The 19,419-nt window shown below is 43.6% G+C and overlaps 2 protein-coding genes across 5 annotated transcripts in view; one reads left to right on the forward strand and one right to left on the reverse strand.

Annotated features, from left to right (window-relative positions):
* MTHFD1 (methylenetetrahydrofolate dehydrogenase, cyclohydrolase and formyltetrahydrofolate synthetase 1) overlaps window positions 1-19,419 on the forward strand; it is a 72,248-nt gene that overhangs the window by 48,881 nt on the left and 3,948 nt on the right. For 3 of the 4 annotated variants that reach the window (XM_019009549.4, XM_031001748.3, XM_055362030.2), the window contains 10 exons: window positions 2,452-2,528; window positions 3,485-3,625; window positions 4,743-4,811; window positions 5,417-5,528; window positions 5,626-5,765; window positions 8,058-8,099; window positions 11,572-11,672; window positions 12,800-12,977; window positions 17,105-17,212; window positions 18,076-18,228. In XM_019009549.4, coding sequence (XP_018865094.4) covers window positions 2,452-2,528; window positions 3,485-3,625; window positions 4,743-4,811; window positions 5,417-5,528; window positions 5,626-5,765; window positions 8,058-8,099; window positions 11,572-11,672; window positions 12,800-12,977; window positions 17,105-17,212; window positions 18,076-18,228 — 1,121 coding nt within the window. The remainder of the gene's footprint in view (window positions 1-2,451; window positions 2,529-3,484; window positions 3,626-4,742; window positions 4,812-5,416; window positions 5,529-5,625; window positions 5,766-8,057; window positions 8,100-11,571; window positions 11,673-12,799; window positions 12,978-17,104; window positions 17,213-18,075; window positions 18,229-19,419) is intronic. The other variant, XM_055362028.2, reaches the window with a different exon arrangement.
* ZBTB25 (zinc finger and BTB domain containing 25) overlaps window positions 10,795-19,419 on the reverse strand; it is a 57,061-nt gene continuing 48,436 nt past the window's right edge. The window contains exon 4 of the mRNA XM_063697905.1: window positions 10,795-12,993. Within this exon, the coding sequence (XP_063553975.1) occupies window positions 12,965-12,993 (29 nt within the window). The 3' untranslated portion in view covers window positions 10,795-12,964. The remainder of the gene's footprint in view (window positions 12,994-19,419) is intronic.

A 19,419-nucleotide genomic window follows, 5' to 3' on the forward strand; every position in this document is an offset into this window, starting at 1 on the left:
TTGTGATTTTCCTTGACTCAATAACCGTTGCTAGCTAATGGCGTTTTTTAGATGACACTCTCAATGTCTAAAACCACATTGGAATTTCTCTTCCTTTGCTTCAGTAGCTTTAGACAAATGGTATAATATTTTATAAGGAATAAGCTAAAAGTCCATTTTGAAGATTTAGTATCCGATTTACTTTTCTTTTGCTTCGTGTCTCATTCATGTTTTCTAAGCAACTAGAGGCAGTCATACCTATTGACTAGCTATTTTTTACAGAAATATTAGTTACATGAAACCTGATACTTTTTTCTTTTGAAAAATAAGGGTTGGCTCTAACCCTCTAACACATTACAGCAAGAGTGGGGTGTGTGTGTGTCTGATTGCTATATAAGACACTGCTTTTGGTATGAAATTATGACAGTCTTTATGGAAAATAATTTGGCATGTTATCAAGTGCCTTAAAAATGCTTCTCCTTGACTCATTTAGAGTATGAACTGGGTTTTTTTGTTCATTTTGTGTGTGTGTGTTTTTTTACTTTGAAATTATTTTAATTTTGAAATAGAAAACATCTTGAAAGGAAAAAAAACCCCACAAAATATATAGGCAAATTTGTACTCTGTGAGCTTCTCACATCCTTACACTGCTTCACCAATCTCTAAGATGAAAAACTCTGTTCTAAAACATATTCAGCCATCAGCAATGATGTTATTAGTAGGAATATGGATCAATTTAATTTTGTGTTTCTTTGATATTGTTTGGCATTTGATACTGAAATGGCAACTCCTGTTTCCTGTCTATACTCATAGTACTCTCAGTACCTCACTTCTGACACCAGATGGGTAGTTTTTTCTTCCACAACAATTCAGCTTTCACTTCTCCAGTGGATATTGACTGAGTATCCTATGATTTAACTCAATTCTGACACTAACTGTCTGGAGCAGATCCTACAGGTAAAGGGCTCAGTCCTAAAAGACTGCCCCACTTCAGACACGAATCACAAGTCCAGGTTGTCACCTGTGCTTCTGACCAAGTGGTTATAAACTGGAGGGTCCCCACAACCCCCTGCTCAGGTTCATTTGCTAGAATGGCTCACAGAACTCAGAGAAGCATTTCACTTGTGTTTATGGTTTATTATAAAGGATACAGCTCAGAAACAACCAGATGGAAGAGAAGCGTAGGGGGCATCACTCTCCCAGCACCTGGATGTGTTCACCAGCCCAGAGGCTCACCAAATCATGTTGTTCAAGAGTTTTTTTTTTGAGACAGAGTTTTGTTCTTGTTGCCCAGGCTGGAGTGCAATGGAGTGATCTCAGCTCACTGCAACCTCTGCTTCCCGGGTTCAAGCGATTCTCCTGCCTCAGCCTCCTGAGAAGCTGGGATTACAGGCATGCACCACCACACCCGGCTAATTTTGTATTTTTAGTAGCGACAGGGTTTTTCCATGTTGGTCAGGCTGGCCTCGAACTTTTGACCTCAGGTGATCTGCCCACCTTGGCCCCCCAAAGTGCTGGGATTTACAGGCGTGAGCCACTGTGCCCGGCCTGTTCAAGAGTTTTATACACCCCTAACACCTTACCCAGAGGTTGGTGGGTGGGACTGAAAGTTCCAGCCCTCTAATCATTTGGTCTTTTTGGTGACCATTCCTTTCCTGAGGCTGTCTAGGAGACCTACCATAAGTCACTTATTACCATAAACTCAGGTGTGATCAAAAGGAGTTTGTAATGAATAACAAGACACTCCTATCACCCTTGGAATTCCAAGAGCTCTATGAGCCTTTTGTCAGGAACCCATGACAAAGGTCAAATATATTTCCTATTACACTACACATACCAAAAACCAGAACTGAGGGTACACTAAAATGTTAACAGTAGTTAGTCCTGGGAGGTCATTAGTTGGTTAGTTGCTTGGTCTTTGCCATGTTTTTTGTGGTTATATAATTGGATAGATATTCTGTCATCAGAATAAAAATTATCTCTGCTAAGTGTGCTATGTTTCCTAAATTTCCAGACCAGGCCTGGCACCCAGCATGTTTCAAAAGATATTTGCACTTGCCCTGATTTGATGGCTCCTGCGTTTCTTACGGTGGTGGAAAGTCAATGAGTCATCATCCCACAGAACAACACCACAAACCTCAGTCTTTTGAAAAAAATGTAGACTGCTCTGTTTTTCTTCTATGTGGAATATGCTTTAAAATAGATTCCAGATTTCTAGTTAACTGTTTGAATTCTCTAGATGGGATAAAACCAAGCCATTCCACATTCCTTTGCTGTAAAAATAACTCCTGTGTATTTATGGTATATGAACATCATTTCTTAACTTTAACACATATTCTAGCTTTGCCATCCATTTTGAAATATTGATAGACAATCATGAAATTAGACTTATTGCTTTAAAACTCTGCTGCTTCCTTTAACTTTGTGGTCCTTTTACTCAAAATCGTTCTATATCTTGCCTGTCTGCTGTAGTGTTGGATACCAATGATAGATTCCTGAGGAAGATCACGATTGGACAGGCTCCAACGGAGAAGGGTCACACACGGACGGTAATAATTTGTCCCTTTCCAAGGAAATTAGTTCAGAGGCACTAGATCTTGCTGCTTCTCTCCTCCTCCATCCTCTCTCATACGATTGATACTGCCAGGTGTTGTTCTGCCTTCTCCCTTTTAAAATGGAAGTGAGTAGGTGTGTGGCATTGAGCACTCCTGACAGCTTTTGCAATAAATCCCATGTGTCACCTGTGTGTTTTTCCCCCAGCATTTTTTCCTGGAGGTGGAGAGCCCCAAGTGAATATCCTTGCATAGAAATTGATTAAAATTGCTTCTTTTTTGTGGCCATTTCACTGTATATCTCCTTGGTTTAAGAGGTACCATATTATTCCCTTGTATATGAAAGAAACAATAAGCGCATGATTATAAGCGGCCTTCATAGGGATAAAATCATAGCTTTTTGGTCCTACTATAACATTTATTTTAAAAAGCTGACAACTCAGGGCTGGGCGTGGTGGCTCACGCCTGTAATCCCAGCACTTTGGGAGGCCAAGGTGGGCGGATCACTTGAGGTCAGGAGTTCGAGATCAGCCTGGCCAAACCCCATCTCTATTAAAAAAAATACAAAAACTAGCTGGGCATGGTGGCACGCGCCTGTAATCCCAGCTACTTGGGAGGCTGAGGCGTGAAAATTGCCTGAACCCAGGAGGTGGATGTTGCATTGAGCCAGGATTGTGCCACTGCACTCCAGCCTGGGCGACAGACCGAGACTCTGTCTCAAAAAAAAAAAAAAAAAAAAAAAAAAAATGACAACTCAGGGTCTTGGAATAATTAATTAATATATTTTTTGCTATTAGAGGATTATTTTCATTAAGTATTTTGGGTAGTATTCTGTTATTCTATCCTTTTAAGCTATTTGTTTAAGCCTCAGATGTAAAAGAGGATCACTTTTGCAATTCACACTTCTGGTTTAACACAAAGTTTTTACTAGTACCTCTTTTCCCTGCCCACAGGCCCAGTTTGATATCTCTGTGGCCAGTGAAATTATGGCTGTCCTGGCTCTCACCACTTCTCTAGAAGACATGAGAGAGAGACTGGGCAAAATGGTGGTGGCATCCAGTAAGAAAGGAGAGCCCGTCAGTGCCGAAGATCTGGTGGGTACCCAGACACGCCAGGCTTGGCGACATATCTGTGTCTGTTGTCCTAGGGTCTTTCAGCAGTTATTAATAACAAAATTTAATGCTGTACTTAAGACATTGCAATTAATTCATCAATTTAATCCTATTTTGCTAATTACAAGATAATTATGAAATGTTTAAAAAGTACTCAGAGTGAATAATAGCTGGTATGCTTTAGTAATAGATCACAAGTTCCAGATGATTTGAGTAACATCTTCATCCTGTGAGCATCTCTAAAAGTGGGTGTATGACTTCAATTTGCAGAGAACATCAAGAGTACCATTGCTTTATCTTTGTTGCTAGTTAGTTCAGCTACACTTTGATGGCTTAATAGAGTGACCTGATGTTAAAAGTTGGTATTGAACTCTTGCGTAATATTGCAGTTTCAGCTTTGGAAGACACATATTGAGTTTGGTATTTATAGAAATTTCTGCCCAGATACCAGAGTTACAAATAACTGAGTACTCTGGGAACGAGCATTGCCGTGCTCTAAACTAGTCTAGAATGGATTTCTCACATCAGTCAGCAGCTGAGCTTGATTAAGATGCTTGTTTCCAGAGTTACATATTTTTCCAGATATTACATGTGAATGTCATTTGTATTCTATCTGGCAACTTTGGCCAGGCGCGGTGGCTCATGCCTGTAATCCCAGCACTTTGGGAGGCTTAGGCAGGTGGATCACAAGGTCAGGAGATTGAGACCATCCTGGCTAACACAATGAAACCCTGTCTCTACTAAAAATACAAAAAAATTAGCCGGGCATAGTGGCGGGTGCCTGTAGTCCCAGCTACTCGGGAGACTGAGGCATGGGAATGGCGTGAACCTGGGAGGTGGAGCTTGCAGTGAGCCGAGATTGCACCACTGCACTCCAGCCTGGGCAACAGAGCCAGACTCCGTCTCAAAAAATAAATAATTTAATAATTGGCAACTTCATAGCATATCCAGAAAAAAACCATGAATGGTCCAATTCAGGTGAAAGTATCAGTTGGTCCAAGATGGCTAACATGGGTAAGCCTAGAATGTCAAATATTGGTTTCAGAAGGTTGGGTTTTTTTGCTGGTGGGAGTTGATGCTGCACACATTTGTTTTGTAGGGGGTAAGTGGTGCACTGACAGTGCTTATGAAGGACGCAATCAAGCCCAATCTCATGCAGACACTGGAGGTGAGCAGAGTGACTCCTGCCTTCTTGAATTGGTTTTGGACAGTCAGAGCAGAGTGGTTATAAAGCACACTTGCCAGGCACGGTGGCTCACGCCTGTAATCCCAGCACTTTGGGAAGCCAAGGTGGGCAGATCACAAGGTCAGGAGATCGAGACCATCCTGGCTAACATGGTGAAACCCCGTCTCTACTAAAAATACAAAAAATTAGCCGGGCGTGGTGGCGGGCGCCTGTAGTCCCAGCTGCTCGGAAGGTTGAGGCAGAATGGCGAGAACCTGGGAGGCAAAGCTTGCAGTGAGCCGAGATCACACCACTGCACTCCAGCCTGGGCGACAGAGTGAGACTCCGTCTCAAAAAAAAAAAAAAAAAAAAAAATTAAGCACACTTAACCTGGGTAGTCAAGACCTTCTCCACTTGCTCATCTCTTTCTTCTCATTCTTCCTCACACCTGTGACTGGGACGTTACTGAAATAAAAGAGATGACTTTGTATTTTCCTTCTGGGAAGTATTCTTCCTTCCGATTCTAAATCAATTCCATACTGTTGAATGTGTGATCCCACTTGGAAGCAGGATTGGCAGCTCAGCTCATGGTGTCCTGGTTTCCACAGGGCACTCCAGTGTTTGTCCATGCTGGCCCGTTTGCCAACATCGCACATGGCAATTCCTCCATCATTGCAGACCGGATCGCACTCAAGCTTGTTGGCCCAGAAGGGTTTGTAGGTTAGTGTTTTTTGCAAAACCAGTGAATAGACTGTATGTTTCTTTTAACATCAGGGGAATTGGGATGGCATTTTTACTGTTGCTTTCCTCTTTACAGTGACGGAAGCGGGATTTGGAGCAGACATTGGAATGGAAAAGTTTTTTAACATCAAATGCCGGTATTCCGGCCTCTGCCCTCACGTGGTGGTGCTTGTTGCCACTGTCAGGGCTCTCAAGATGCACGGGGGCGGCCCCACGGTGAGTGGTGGGTTGAAGTATCTGATTATCGGCAGTGTGCTGATGGCCAAAAGGAAGTTGGATGACTTCTGCCTGTTTCTTCATTGAGTTGCTCTTATCCTCGTGATTAACAGGCTGCAAAAGCAAGGGATGGGCAGACAGCCCTTGTGTTGGCTGCCTTATCACTCACAGGCACCGTCAGCGCTCAGCATTTTAAGAGGGCCAAAATCGGCTGCCTGGCCTACCTTTCGAAGGACATCTGACAATATCTAAACCCCTCCAAGGACGTGTACTTGGCTAGCCCCACAAAAAACTGTTTTACGTTCAGACTGTTCTTTTTAAATCTGCATCCCTCTGTATAGTGACACTGGCAACCAGCCAACCAAACCAGTTAGCTGAGACAGAGGTCAGCCCCTTCTTGAGTATACTGTTCATGCTGGACAGGGCCTCCACACCCTAGGGAGGGAGTGGGGGAGAGGAGAATGGCAGATCTGCCCAGGGCTGCCCTGGGTAACAGAAACAGGTGGAGACTGGCTCATCCTCACCTCCAGCCTGAATTTTGTATTTCTCTGAATTCCTACTGCTTAGAAATTCCTACTACTTTTTATCCTAGTATTTTAACACCTTTTCTTTAGGGCCTACATGAAAAGACATGATGCTAGGTTTTCTGAAATCATTTGAAAAACTATTAAATTCCTGTCCACCAGAAGCTTGTATTGTAACTTAGGAAATAAGGCCTCCCTGGCCTACAGGATAAAAATCAAATTTCTTTTGGTCAGGGTTTGTCCTAATGTAGCAGTTCTCTGTTTTGGCCTCAGAACCTCTTTACACTCTTGACAGTTATTGAGGGCCTAAAAGAGTTTTTGTTCATGTGGGTTATAGCTATTGATATTTACCATATTAGAAATTAAAACTGAGTTACATGTTAACATAAAGAACTTTGTAAACATGAAAATGCATTATCTTTTCCCAGCAAAATTTAGGCATTGTACATTTTTCAGATCTTCTCTGGGTCTGGCTTAATTGAAGACAGCACTTGATCTGTTGTGACATCACATGTCTCATAACCTTTGGAAAAGTCCATTATATGCTCAATGAGAGAATGATAATGAGAGTAAAAGGGCCATAAGATGTTACAGAATCTTATGGAAATAGTTTTGACTTCATGGACCCCTTCAAAGGATTGGGTCCCCAGAGCACACTGGGAATGCTGCCATAACAACCCCAGCACCCCTATCCAGTCTTAGTTATCCCTGAGTGCCAAAGGCACTCCCAACCCAGCACACCCCTTTCTGCTAGTAGCACAGGATAGACTCCCTTTTTTTTCCCCAGTCACAACTAACATTCCTCTCTCTTACACCCCTCACTCACCCTCACACCATCGCACCTCCTTTCCTTGCTTCCTCCTGACCTCACAGTCAGGATAATGTCCCATAATGCTGTGCATGGAGGGGAACATTTGCACATATGGTTCTGTCAAGAGAGTAGGCCTCCTGCTCTCATTAGCTTGCTGACGGGAAGCTACCTGTAAGGTCCTTGCTTCTTGCTCTGCCTCCACACAGCCCCTTCTGGAGTTGGAGCACACAGTCTCACTGCAATGGAAGAGGGCAGAGCTTCTTAATCACTATCCACTGCCCATGGTGGGGCCCATGAAATGGACACCTTCACCCACTTGCTCATTTCTGTGGATGCAACAGGGCTGAGCCACGGCATAGATCAAGACTGGGGGCTGGGGGGCGGGGCGGGGAGGCACCAGACACCTCCATCCTTTAGATATACTCTACAAAAGAGAGAGAAAATCCTTCTGTATTGTTTTCCCTCTTGTTTGTATTGACCCTGCACCACGGTTCAGCTCCACCAATGCTAGGTTGGCACTGTGGACCAGTTCATGAAACCATGGCAGGGCTCATCACGGGCTCTATCGACAGACATCCCAGGGTGACTTCCGCAGGCCCGACCGCTTCCTCTTTCCCCACACTCCCCTTGACTTCCAACCCCACTGCTATGGCCTTCACTCGATGAGTCACGGCACCTGCTTGGTACACCCCTTTCCACCTCTCCTGCCATCGATCCGGTCCTTCTCACCTCCTTAATTCAGGTCATAGAGGTCTTCCATGCTGCTCAAAGCAGTTGATTTTGTTCTGTGCTGTGTGATTGGTCACATACCCTAAGTCCTTAGGGCAGGAAATAATCTTATACTACTGCACAGCCTGCAAGCATTGCAGCGTCTTGCCTTTAACACATGAAAAGCACCATTTTAAGCTAGGAGATTTAAATAGGAAATGCCTCTGACTCTGTTTCTTTTCCTTCCAGGTCACTGCTGGACTGCCTCTTCCCAAGGCTTACATACAGGAGGTAACCTGAGTTATTTCTCATCACGTGTCCTAGAAAGCACCACACCTTGAATCAGCATTTCTCCACTGGGCCCATGTGGAAATGAATGGGTTATTGCTGTGACCCAGGGTGCAGGGTGCCAAAAGGCCTGCAGTGTGCTGAGGAGTTATACTAAATGAGTAGATAGGGAAGATGCACCTCACAAAACAGAATTGTCCCACATAGGGTGTCAATAAGCCACTGCCCTAGACCAGTGGTTGATTCTCAACAGCTGATTTTGACCCTGGGGACATTTGGCAATGTCTAGAGACTTTTTTTATTACTACAACTGGAGGTGGGGAGTGCTACTGGAATCTAGTGGGTAGAAACCAGGGATGCTGGCTAAACAGCCTTTAATGCACAGGACAGCCCCTACAACATTATCCAGCTCAAATGTCAGGAGTGTGAGGCTGAGAAACCCTGTCCTAGACTAATAGCAGTTCCCTTCCATTGTCTTCCCTGCATTGGCTGGGTAAGTTCCAAATGCCATTCAGATCAGAAGCAAGTAGAGACCTTTTTTGAAATGGCTTCTCCTCTGCCAATTTAAATCCATATTAACAGGCCAAGATATATGGTCAGGATTCTGGTGGTTTTTCTAGACAAAGCTTCCTGGATATTTATAGCATCAAACAGGAGGCTAGAGAACAACTGTGAGCTCAAATCTTTTCATATTTATGTCATTTACCATCAAAGAAACATCTCTAAAGCCAGTTTGGGGTGGTTACAGGAAAGACAGGCCATCAGATAAGGTGGCAAGGTCACCTGCTGTCACTACTAATTCAATTTTTCTGCCTTTTTGGAAGGCTTTTAAATTATCAAGTAATACAGGGTCACTGTTCAGGCCCCAAAGGAAGTATTTCAAAACTGGCTAGAAAAAATTGCTGGTACCTTCAGTCTGCCTGTCTTCTGAGTTATGGTTTGCCTTTTATGGTCATTTGTCTGATTCACGCGTAGGAGGGGAATTCACAGTTCTGGCCCTCCTGCCACCCCACAGCCTTTCCTGTGTCTAATTACAGTGACTGCCCCTAGCTGGCCCAGCTGGTGTCTTCATTTAAGAAATTCTACTTATTTAAAACTGTTCTTGATCAGCGTTACATATTAATTGGTTTTCATGTGACTAGAGGTAAAGAATTAGCAGTGTTCTTTAGAAGCTCAAATAAATCATAATCTCAGTTTTCAATTATTAAAGGAAAAAAGCATAAGTCACATTTATAATGAACCTAGTGGTTTTCCACCTTTTATCCTACCTATTTCTGCTTTTTTGGGATCAACAAACATTACTGCTGGGTTTTGCTCGATGATTCAGTATATGTATTTTTATAGAAGACTTTTATTTTAAAAATATTTAATGTATTGTTAAGCCTACAATAGTAATATACCCTTTGTAAAAAATAATAATTAAACATTATAAGAATATAATATATGTGAGTTGAGTCCCCTTAACAGTTCGGTGCATATTTCTCAACATTTAAAAATTTTTCATGAATTATACACATGTATTTTTGTGTTTGTCCTAAAATGGAATAATTAAGCTCTCCATGGTTTTGCACCTTTAGTACATATTGGACAGGTTCCATGTTAACACAGATGGGTCTCACTTTCATAACATCTGCATGATAAATATTTATTGAGTGTATATATCATAATTCATTGGCCCAGTCCCCCTTGGAGGAGGTTTATGTTTATAATTTTCCAATGCTACAAGCAGGGCTGCAGTAAACATACTTAAAGATACATTTCATTAATTGCTTCCCTTTAGTTTGTAGTACTTGGTTTTTGGTGGGTTTTTTTGTTTTGTTTTGTTTTGAGATGGAGTCTGGCTCTATTACCCAGGCTGGAGTGCAGTGGTGCGATCTCGGCTCACTGCAAGCTCCGCCTCCTGGGTTCACACCATTCTCCTGCCTCAGCCTCCCAAGAAGCTGCGACTACAAGCACCCGCCATCATGTCCGGCTAATTTTTTTGTATTTTTAGTAGAGACGGGGTTTCACCGTGTTAGCCAGGATGGTCTCGATCTCCTGACCTCGTGTTCCACCCGCCTCGGCCTCCCAAAGTGCTGGGATTACAGGCATGAGCCGCCATGCCCAGCCGGTTTTTGGGGTTTTTTTTACAGACAGGGTCTCACTCTGTCACCTAGGCTGGACTGCAGAGGCGTGATCATAGCTGCAGCCTCTAACTCTTGGGCTCAAGCAGTCTCCCTGCTTCAACCTCCCAACTAGCTGGAAGAACAGGAACACGCCACCACACCAGGCTAATTTTTTAATTTTTTGTAGAGACGGGGTCTCCCTATGTTGCCCAGGCAGGCTGCTGTCGAACTCCTAGGTGCAAGTGATCCTCCGATCTCAGCCTCGCAAAGTACTGGGATTACAGGTGTGAGCTACCACATCCAGCTCAGTTCTTTTTTTTTTGTTTTTGAGACAGAGTCTTGCTCTGTCACCAGGCTGGAGTGCAGTGGTGCAATCTCAACTCACTGCAACCTCTGCCTCCGGGGTTCAAGTGATTCTCCTCCCTCAGCCTCCCAAGCAGCTGGGACTACAGGTTCCTGCCACCACACCTAGTTAATTTTTATATTTTTAATAGATACGTGGTTTCACCATGTTGGCCAGTATAGTCTTAATCTCTTGACCTTGTGATCCACCTGCCTCGGCCCCCCAAAGTGCTGGGATGACAGGCGTAAGCCACCAGGTCTGGCCCTTTTTTTTTTTTTTTTTTAAATTAACTTCTCAGTTGTAGAGATGGGGTCTTGTTATGTTTCCTAGGCTTGTCTCAAACTCCTGGGCTCAAGTGGATTCTCCTGCCTCGGCCTCCCAAAGTCCTGGGATTACAAGTGTGAGCCACTGGGCCCAGCCACTGGCCTGATTCCTAAAGATAGTATTTATCTTATTTCTTGACCTCGTTCACGGTCGAGTTCATCAAAACCTTTGAAAACATCACTGCTTACTTCATATTTCCTGGCAGTATTTACGGCAGCCATATAACGAATACCTCTTCTGTGCCAGCCACTATGTTGTTAGGCTCTGTCTTCTGATGGAAGGGTCTGTGCTGTGCCGAGTAGAGTCAATTTGTATTATCATAACCCTATGAATACATAAAATCTATAAACACAATTGGTAAATATAATTTGGGTAAGGGTAACTAATTCCTTTCAAACAGCAAATAAGCTATAATGATGTGGCATAATGACAGGAAATATACCAGCTCTTTTTTTCTTGAAGGCTGGGAAACAAGCAGAGCTCCACTCTAGTGTCATAGGCTGGAGTGAAAGCTGCAGTTCTCCATAGCATCCACTCACCGCACTGGAAAAAATGCACCAAGGGACCTTCTCTCTTCTTTCTTGGCCTCCTTGTCCTGACAGTGAGTGGCTGCTGGCTCAAGGAGGTTGTTTGCCTTTGAAGAAGAACCTGCAGTGGTTTTCAGCTCTCTGATCTCATAGGCCTTTCACTGTTGTTTTTACAGAACCTGGAGCTGGTTGAAAAAGGCTTCAGTAACTTGAAGAAACAAATTGAAAATGCCAGAATGTTTGGAATTCCAGTAGTAGTGGCCGTGAATGCATTCAAGTAAGTGTAGAGTGTAAGCGAAAAGGATGAATGTGGAAAATCTCCTGGAGCTGACTGTACAGCACTGCTTTTAGCTTTATTTTGTTTTTCAGTTACTGCTATTGGTTATAGCCTGTGGTTTTAGCCTGCACTGTGACAGGCATTGCGTACGTCACAGCGGGCTCACCACCTCACCCACTGAGGGTCCCAAAGTCAGATTCAGCTCCTATGGGCCCTTTTCCTTTCCACTGGGGGAAGTAACACACAAGCCTGAAGTTCAATGTTCCTTTTTCATCTTTAGAGGCCTTTTATGCTAACAGAAGGTCATAGGCCTATAGTGTTCCATTATTTTACTAGATCTGGTGGGATGTTGTCTTGACAAAGAATTGGGCATATTACTCTGGAAGGGGTCATGCAAGAACTTGTGTGGGTTGTTTAGGTATTGCATTGGTGGTCAGGGTTTTGTTATAATGGCCTCACCATAGTAGAATGGGAAGCAAAAATCTTTTTTTTTTTTTTTTGGGACGAAGTCTGTCTCTGTTGCCCAGGCTGGAGTGCAGTGGCACGATCTCCACTCGCTGCAAGCTCTGCCTCCCGGGTTCATGCCATTCTCCTGCCTCAGCCTCCCTAGTAGCTGGGACTACAGGTGCCTGCCACCATGCCCAGCTAATTTTTTGTATTTTTAGTAGAGACGGGGTTTCACCGTGTTAGCCAGGATGGTCTCGATCTCCTGACCTCGTGATTCTCCCACCTCGGCCTCCCAAAGTGTTGGGATTACAAGTGTGAGCCACCGCGCCCAGCCAGCAAAATTCTTAAAAGCTAGTATTTACTGATTCCTTCTGGAGTGCTGGGAATTTTCCAAGTACTTTACATGGATTTACCATCTGAGTCTCACAACGTCCCAATGAAATAAGTGCTGTGATTATTCCTGTATTACCCGGGTGGAAATTGAGGCACATAAAGATTAGGTAACTGGCCAAAAGTCACCAGCTAGTAAGTTTCGGAGCTGAGATTCAAACCCAGGCCAAATTTCTTGGTTAGTGTTCGTTTATCAGTGGGTAATTCACATGAGGTTTAATGGCAAAAAGAAGACAATTCTGTCTCTCCAGCCATTTTCCATGCTTTGATATGAAGTGCTTCCTTTATAGGACAGATACAGAGTCTGAGCTGGACCTCATCAGCCGCCTTTCCAGAGAACATGGGGCTTTTGATGCCGTGAAGTGCACTCACTGGGCAGAAGGGGGCAAGGGTGCCTTAGCCCTGGCTCAGGCCGTCCAGAGAGCAGCACAAGCACCCAGCAGCTTCCAGCTCCTTTATGACCTCAAGGTGGGTGATTTGCTGTCTGCAAAAAAAGAAAAAAGACGAAAAGGGCACAGTGAAGTTTCTGTGTGGCTACTTCTATTAGAGCCCCATGCTTCGCAGCTTCAGCCTTGCGGTTTGATTCCCACGTAGGTGACTTATACAACCACAGCCTGGACTCCCAGCTGTAGACAGCCTTCTTTTTATTTTTGAGATGGAGTCTTGCTCTTTTGCCCAGGCTAGAGTGCAGAGGCATGATCTCGGCTCACTGCAACCTCTGCCTCCTGGGTTCAAGTGATTCTCCTGCCTCAGCTTCCCGAGTAGCTGGGATTACAGGCGTCCGCCACCGTGCCCAGCTAATTTTTTTAGTAGAGACGGGGTTTCACCATCTTGGTCAGGTTGGTCTCAAACTCCTGACCTTGTGATCCACCTGCCTTGGCCTCCCAAAGTGCTGGAATTACAGGCGTGAGCCACTGCGTCCGCCCAGACAGCCTTTTTATAAACATATGCCACTGCTTACTTACAGAGGGGATTTAAGCAGGAATACCCCAGGGTGGAGGGGGAACCGTTGCTCATATCCTAACTTCGAAAAGGGTCAAAGTACAGGTGGCAGAAGAGAAGGTTACATATAGACCAAATATGTAATTCACTGTAGCCTTTAAAACAAGGCACCAACCATGTAGCAGATTGGTAAGGGGCTGCATCGAGCTTACAAAATTTTTCTGATGGCTTTTCAGTAATAGGGGAAAGAAGTGTGCCCCCACGCTCACTTCCTGGTAAGGTGCTGCCTCAAGTTGAGGGCCCTCACATGTAAAACCAAAGTACTCCAGGAAGCTTCATCATTTTTTCCATCACTAAGCAAATTAAATTACACCTGGTCTAAGTAGAGCCCTGCTTACTCTATGATACAATAAAGTTAGTTCAGGAAAAGGTTCTTATTATAGGGTTGTGTTTTGTTTTCATTTATCTGTCCAGTGTATTTCAGGATGTGATTTGACATTAAGTAGTATGGAAACAACAACTGGAAACTGTGTTAGGAATATGAGATATATGCTGTAGTTAATTTTTCCTATTCTCTAGGCTAGTTTTTGGCTTGATTTTTTTGTTTGTTTTTTGTTTTAATACAGGGTCTTGCTCTGTTGCTCAGGCTGGAGTACAGTGGTACAATCATGGCACACTGCAGCCTCAACCTCCTGGGCCCAAGTGGTCCTCCCACCTCAGCCCCCTGAGTAGGTGGGACCACAGACATGTACTACCAAGCCTGGCTAATTTGTTTTATTGGCCAGGCACAGTGGCTCACCCCTGTAACCCCAGCACTTTGGGAGGCCGAGGCGGGTGGATCACCTAAGGTCAAGAGTTGGAGACCAGCCTGGCCAACATGGTGAAACCCCATCTCTACTAAAAATACAAAAAATTAGCTGGGTGTGGTGGCAGGCGTCTGTAATCCCAGCTACTTGGAAGGCTGAGGCAGGAGAATCGCTTGAACCCGGGAGGCGGACGTTGCAATGAGCTGAGATCGCGCCACTGCACTCTAGCCTGGGCAACAAGTGCGAAACTTCGTCTCAAAAAAAATTTTGTTTTATTTTATTTTATTTTTCTTGTAGTGACTGGGTCTCCCTATATTGCTCAGGCTGGTCTCGAACTCCTGGGTTCAAGTGATCCTCCTGCCTCAGCCTCCCAAAGTGCTGGGATTATAGGCATGAGCCAATGTGCCTGGCCTGGCTTGGTTTTTAATAGATAATCATAGACTTTCAAAAACAGCCATAAAAAAGCAGAAGGAATAAACTTATTACTCTTGAGTTTTAGTGTTCTCTTATTTCTCTTTGCCCCTTGCAGATATAATACACTTACAGTTAATTAACATTGACATTGACATTCTCCTGTTGAGCTTTGATTTTATAGGCAAGTTTTAAAATCTGTTCAGCAATCATCCTTTTAGAAAAATGCCATAAACACAAATTTGCACACAAATGCAAAGCATTTATAGGCACCCTCTCCAGGCTCCAATGCATAGCACCCAAGGCTGGAAGCCCAGTCCTTGAAAACCAGCAGGAGACCTGAAAGAGCAGGGACATATGGACTTTAGAAGCCATTTCTACTTGCAACTTTTATCCATTCTGGCAAACAGGAGGCTGCCACTTTTTGTCTTACTCAGCGTCTGCTAGTCTTAAATCACCCTTCAACCAAAGTGCTTTTGCTTCAGAAGTTCTAAATGTGCCTTGGCATTTATAGAGCTCCAGTTATGAGATGCATATGAAAATAATCTGTGTTTCATCTTTATAAAGTCCTTATTGAATATTCACTTTATTCATGCCCATTATATAAAGCCCCTTCATAAATTATCATTGTTTAGTTCAAAAGGGAATTTTTGTTTTTATAGATAGATTATTGCTCCTTTTAAAAACAAAACTTGGCTGGGCGCTGTGGTCACACCTGTAATCCCAGCACTTTGGGAGGCTGAGGCGGGTGGATCACCTAAGGTCAGGAGTTCGAGACCAGCCTGACCAAGATGGTGAAACTCTGTCTCTACTAAAAATATAAAATTAGCCAAGCATGGTGGCCCATGACTGTGATCCCAGCTACTTGGGAGGCTGAGGCAGGAGAATCTCTTGAACCCAGGAGGTGGAGGTTGCAGTGAGCTGAGATGACGCCATTGCACTCCAGCCTGGGCAACAAGTGCAAAACTCTGTCTCAAATAAATAAGAACCTGCCTAATATGTTCTTTTAGCTTTAGTTGCTATAAAGACAGATATATTGCCTAATTTTTGTAATTTGCTCATTCAAATTACCCATGAGTAGCTTTGCTTCTGATTTCCTTTAGGCAACCTCTCCGTATGCTGTTCTCTTTAATCTTAATGCCCTGAACTAGTCTACACAGCATTTTAAGAAGCCAGCTCCACTTCTCTGAAGGCTGCCCCAGAGGAAACAGCCCATGGGACTGAGGCCCTCACCAGTTAGACCACTGGTCTCTGTCCACTGCACTGTTAGCTTCAGGTGCCACAGAAAGTGGACATGCCCAATGCGTGTTGATCGTGTAAATCACTGGGTTGTTTTTTCTAATACCTGGGTGATTTTGATTTTATGACTATTTCCTAATTCCTGGTGCTTGCACTTAATCAATTGTGTTAAGGGTAGCATCTGCCTCTCATATACAGACTGGGAGTTATGTAGATGGACATTGGTTGTCTTATTTCATAAACAGTGTCCCCAGGTCTGGTTTGACAGGACTGATCTCCAGTATTAGAATAGAACATCTACTTTTTAATTTTTATTATTATTTTAAAATTTTTATTTTTTAAAGAGACAGAGTGTTGCTATGTTGCCCAGGCTGGTTTCAAACTCCTGGGCTCAAGTGATCCTCCTGCCTTGGCCTCCTCCCAAAGTGCTGGGATTATAGGGATGAGCCACCATACCCAGCCTGAACATCTACTTTTTATTTATGAAGAAATAATTATTCTTGGGTAGTCAGCAACACTGTTTATGATGTACTTAGCGAGAGATTTTAAATATGTACTTATGTAAGTATATATTTAAAACCTTACTTAATATATATTAATGTGTATCTATATCTATATATATAATATATGTATGTGTGTATATGTATATCTGCATATATAGATATAAAAACTTTACCTCTGTGGGACATTTTCACTTATAAAATCTGAGGCTTGATATTAAAAGAAAGTGTTCCTGGCTGGGTGCAGTGGCTCACACCTGTAATCCCAGCACTTTGGGAGGCCAAGGCTGGCAGATCACCTGAGGTTGGGAGTTCAAGACCAGCCTGACCAACATGGAGAAACTCCGTCTCTACTAAAAATACAAAATTAGCCGGGCTTGGTTGTGCATGCCTATAATCCCAGCTACTCGGGAGGCTGAGGCAGGAGAATCGCTTGAACCTGGGAGGCAGGGGTTGCAGTGAACTGAGATCGCGCCATTGCACTCCAGCCTGGCAACAGAGCAAAACTCCATCTCAAAAAAAAAAAAAAGAAAGTGTTCTTAACCCAATCAACCTCAAACTATTTGCTTATGTATATGTATATAAAAACCATCTTCTGCCCCTTTTAGGGACTCTGACCTAGAATGTGGCTATGTCCTGGTTAAATGTCCTCACATGTGTCCAGTCATGGTGTCCCCATCTCTTTCCTGTGCATTAGCTCCCAGTTGAGGATAAAATCAGGATTATTGCACAGAAGATCTATGGAGCAGATGACATTGAATTACTTCCCGAAGCTCAACACAAAGCTGAAGTCTACACGAAGCAGGTAGATGTTTGGTTAGTTTGTCCTTTCAACTCTTTGCAAAGCAGGACTTGGAGTCACAATCTCTGGGTCCTCCCAGCCCTGCCAAGTACCCATTGCTTCACTTCTCTGGGTGGCAGCCTTCTCTCCTCTGAAATACTGAGTTTGGATTAGGTGGCACAGTCCCTGGTTCTTTATTTACCCATAGGCGGTATATGAATGTGTAGAAATCCATGAGGAAATACAGAATGTCTTACCAAAATATTGAGAACGTCTCCAGTTTTTGTTTTTTTGAGATAGGGTCTGGCTCCATTGCCCAGGCTAGAGTGCAGTGGCACAATTTCAGCTTACTGCAGCCTCTGACTCCTAGGCTCAAGTGATCCTCCCACCTCAGCCTCCTGAGTAGCTGGGCCTACAGGCACGCACCACCACACCTGGCTAATTTTTGTGTTTTTTGTAGAGATGGGGTTTTGCCCTGTTGCCCAGGCTGGTCTTGAACTCCTGGGCTCAAGCAGTCCACCCATCTCAGTCTCCCAAAGTGCTGGAATTTATAGGCATGAACCACTGCACCTGACCCTCTCCAATTTTATTCTCATATCTACTCCAAACTATTATTTTAAATTGGTTTTATGTTATTTCCATAGATGGAAATAAAATATTCACTTGTGGACTACAGTTGTGAGTACCTAACTCCCTCACCCAACAGTTCTTTTTTTTTTTTTTTTTGGCATAATAAATAAGCTGGAGGACAGCAAGATAGAGATGTATATAAAGGGAGTTGGATGTTTCAAATAAATTGAAGAATCCATGTAATCACAGGGCCCAGATGGTCATTGCTGGGTTGTCATCTTTTCATTTGTCCTCCCTCTCTTCCCTTCTTTCCCCAGGGCTTTGGGAATCTCCCCATCTGCATGGCTAAAACACACTTGTCTTTGTCTCACAACCCAGAGCAAAAAGGTGTCCCTACAGGCTTCGTTCTGCCCATTCGTGACATCCGCGCCAGCGTTGGGGCTGGTTTTCTGTACCCCTTAGTAGGAACGGTAAGTGCATGCTGCAAGGGAGTAGTGGGCGCATCTGCACTTCTTGTCTGAAGTGTGTTGCCGAAACCATCAAGCAAATGCCAAGTGAGCAGAGTTCACTGCCCAGAAGAAAATTGGAATCGGGCCTATTATGATTGCTGTGGATCATAAGCTATAAAGCAGGAGCTATATAGCTCTTGCTGTGGACCATCTTGGTGTCAAATCAAGAATGATGCCAGGACTACTCATACTGAATAAAAAATTCTGTTTCCCAGGGACAGTATGCTCTTCACTGAATCTAGGATGAGCCCAGTTGATAGGCTGGGGTAGTGCTAACATAATCACAGTTAATGTTTATTGGGAGCCTTACATAGATTAACTCAGTCCCCCCACAGCCCTAGGAGGTAGGGACAGAGGTTTTACTGACAGGCCTAGAACTTATGTCTGAAATTCAGGGGGTTCATTATTTTTAAGTAAGGAATTTCCCCCATTAAAAAATGCAAATGGACCCTTGAGATATGAAAGGTGAGGTTGCTTATTTACGCTTCAAGGTGAACAAGGTGTCCAGTGCTTTCTTATCTTACAGATTTTATGCATATTCAAAGAAGAATATTGCCAGTTGGGAAGCAGAGGGGAGGGATGCTTAAGGACATAATCATAGTTTGGGCTGACATTGTTCCAAGGTTAACTTGGATCCTGAATCTAGGTTATCCGCTAAATCTGCCCTGTATCCTGTATCTACAGATTGTACTGCCATGCAATACAGGATTGAAATATTAAACTAAACCAACACACATGGAAAAGAAACCAACATACATCCTTTTGGATTTATGTCATTCTTTCAGTATAGTAAGAAAGTGGTAGGAGGTGGCATTATAGAGTTGAAAACGTAGGACATTAGAGCTGAATTCATTTTCACCTCTTCAGATCTTGGCCTTGGGCAAATTATGAAAGGTGAGAGCCCTGCTGCCCTCAGCTCACACTGTAGGCAACATCATCACATCACAGTGGTGCTTAGCACAAATGCCTGCATCTCACTGCCTCCTTAGCTCTCTATAGAGAGCAGAAGGCTTAGCCTTGCTATGATGTACATCAGTCTCCAGGATTTGTAGAAATCCCTTTTGGTAGGAATGTTCCACCATTTTTACCCAGCACCTTGAATAGTGCAGAAATATGTGTTGTTCTTTTTGGAGAAGTTGTCAGCAGCTACCA

This window comes from Gorilla gorilla, chromosome 15, assembly GCF_029281585.2.
Source record: "Gorilla gorilla gorilla isolate KB3781 chromosome 15, NHGRI_mGorGor1-v2.1_pri, whole genome shotgun sequence".
In the NCBI taxonomy this organism is placed as follows: domain Eukaryota; kingdom Metazoa; phylum Chordata; class Mammalia; order Primates; family Hominidae; genus Gorilla; species Gorilla gorilla.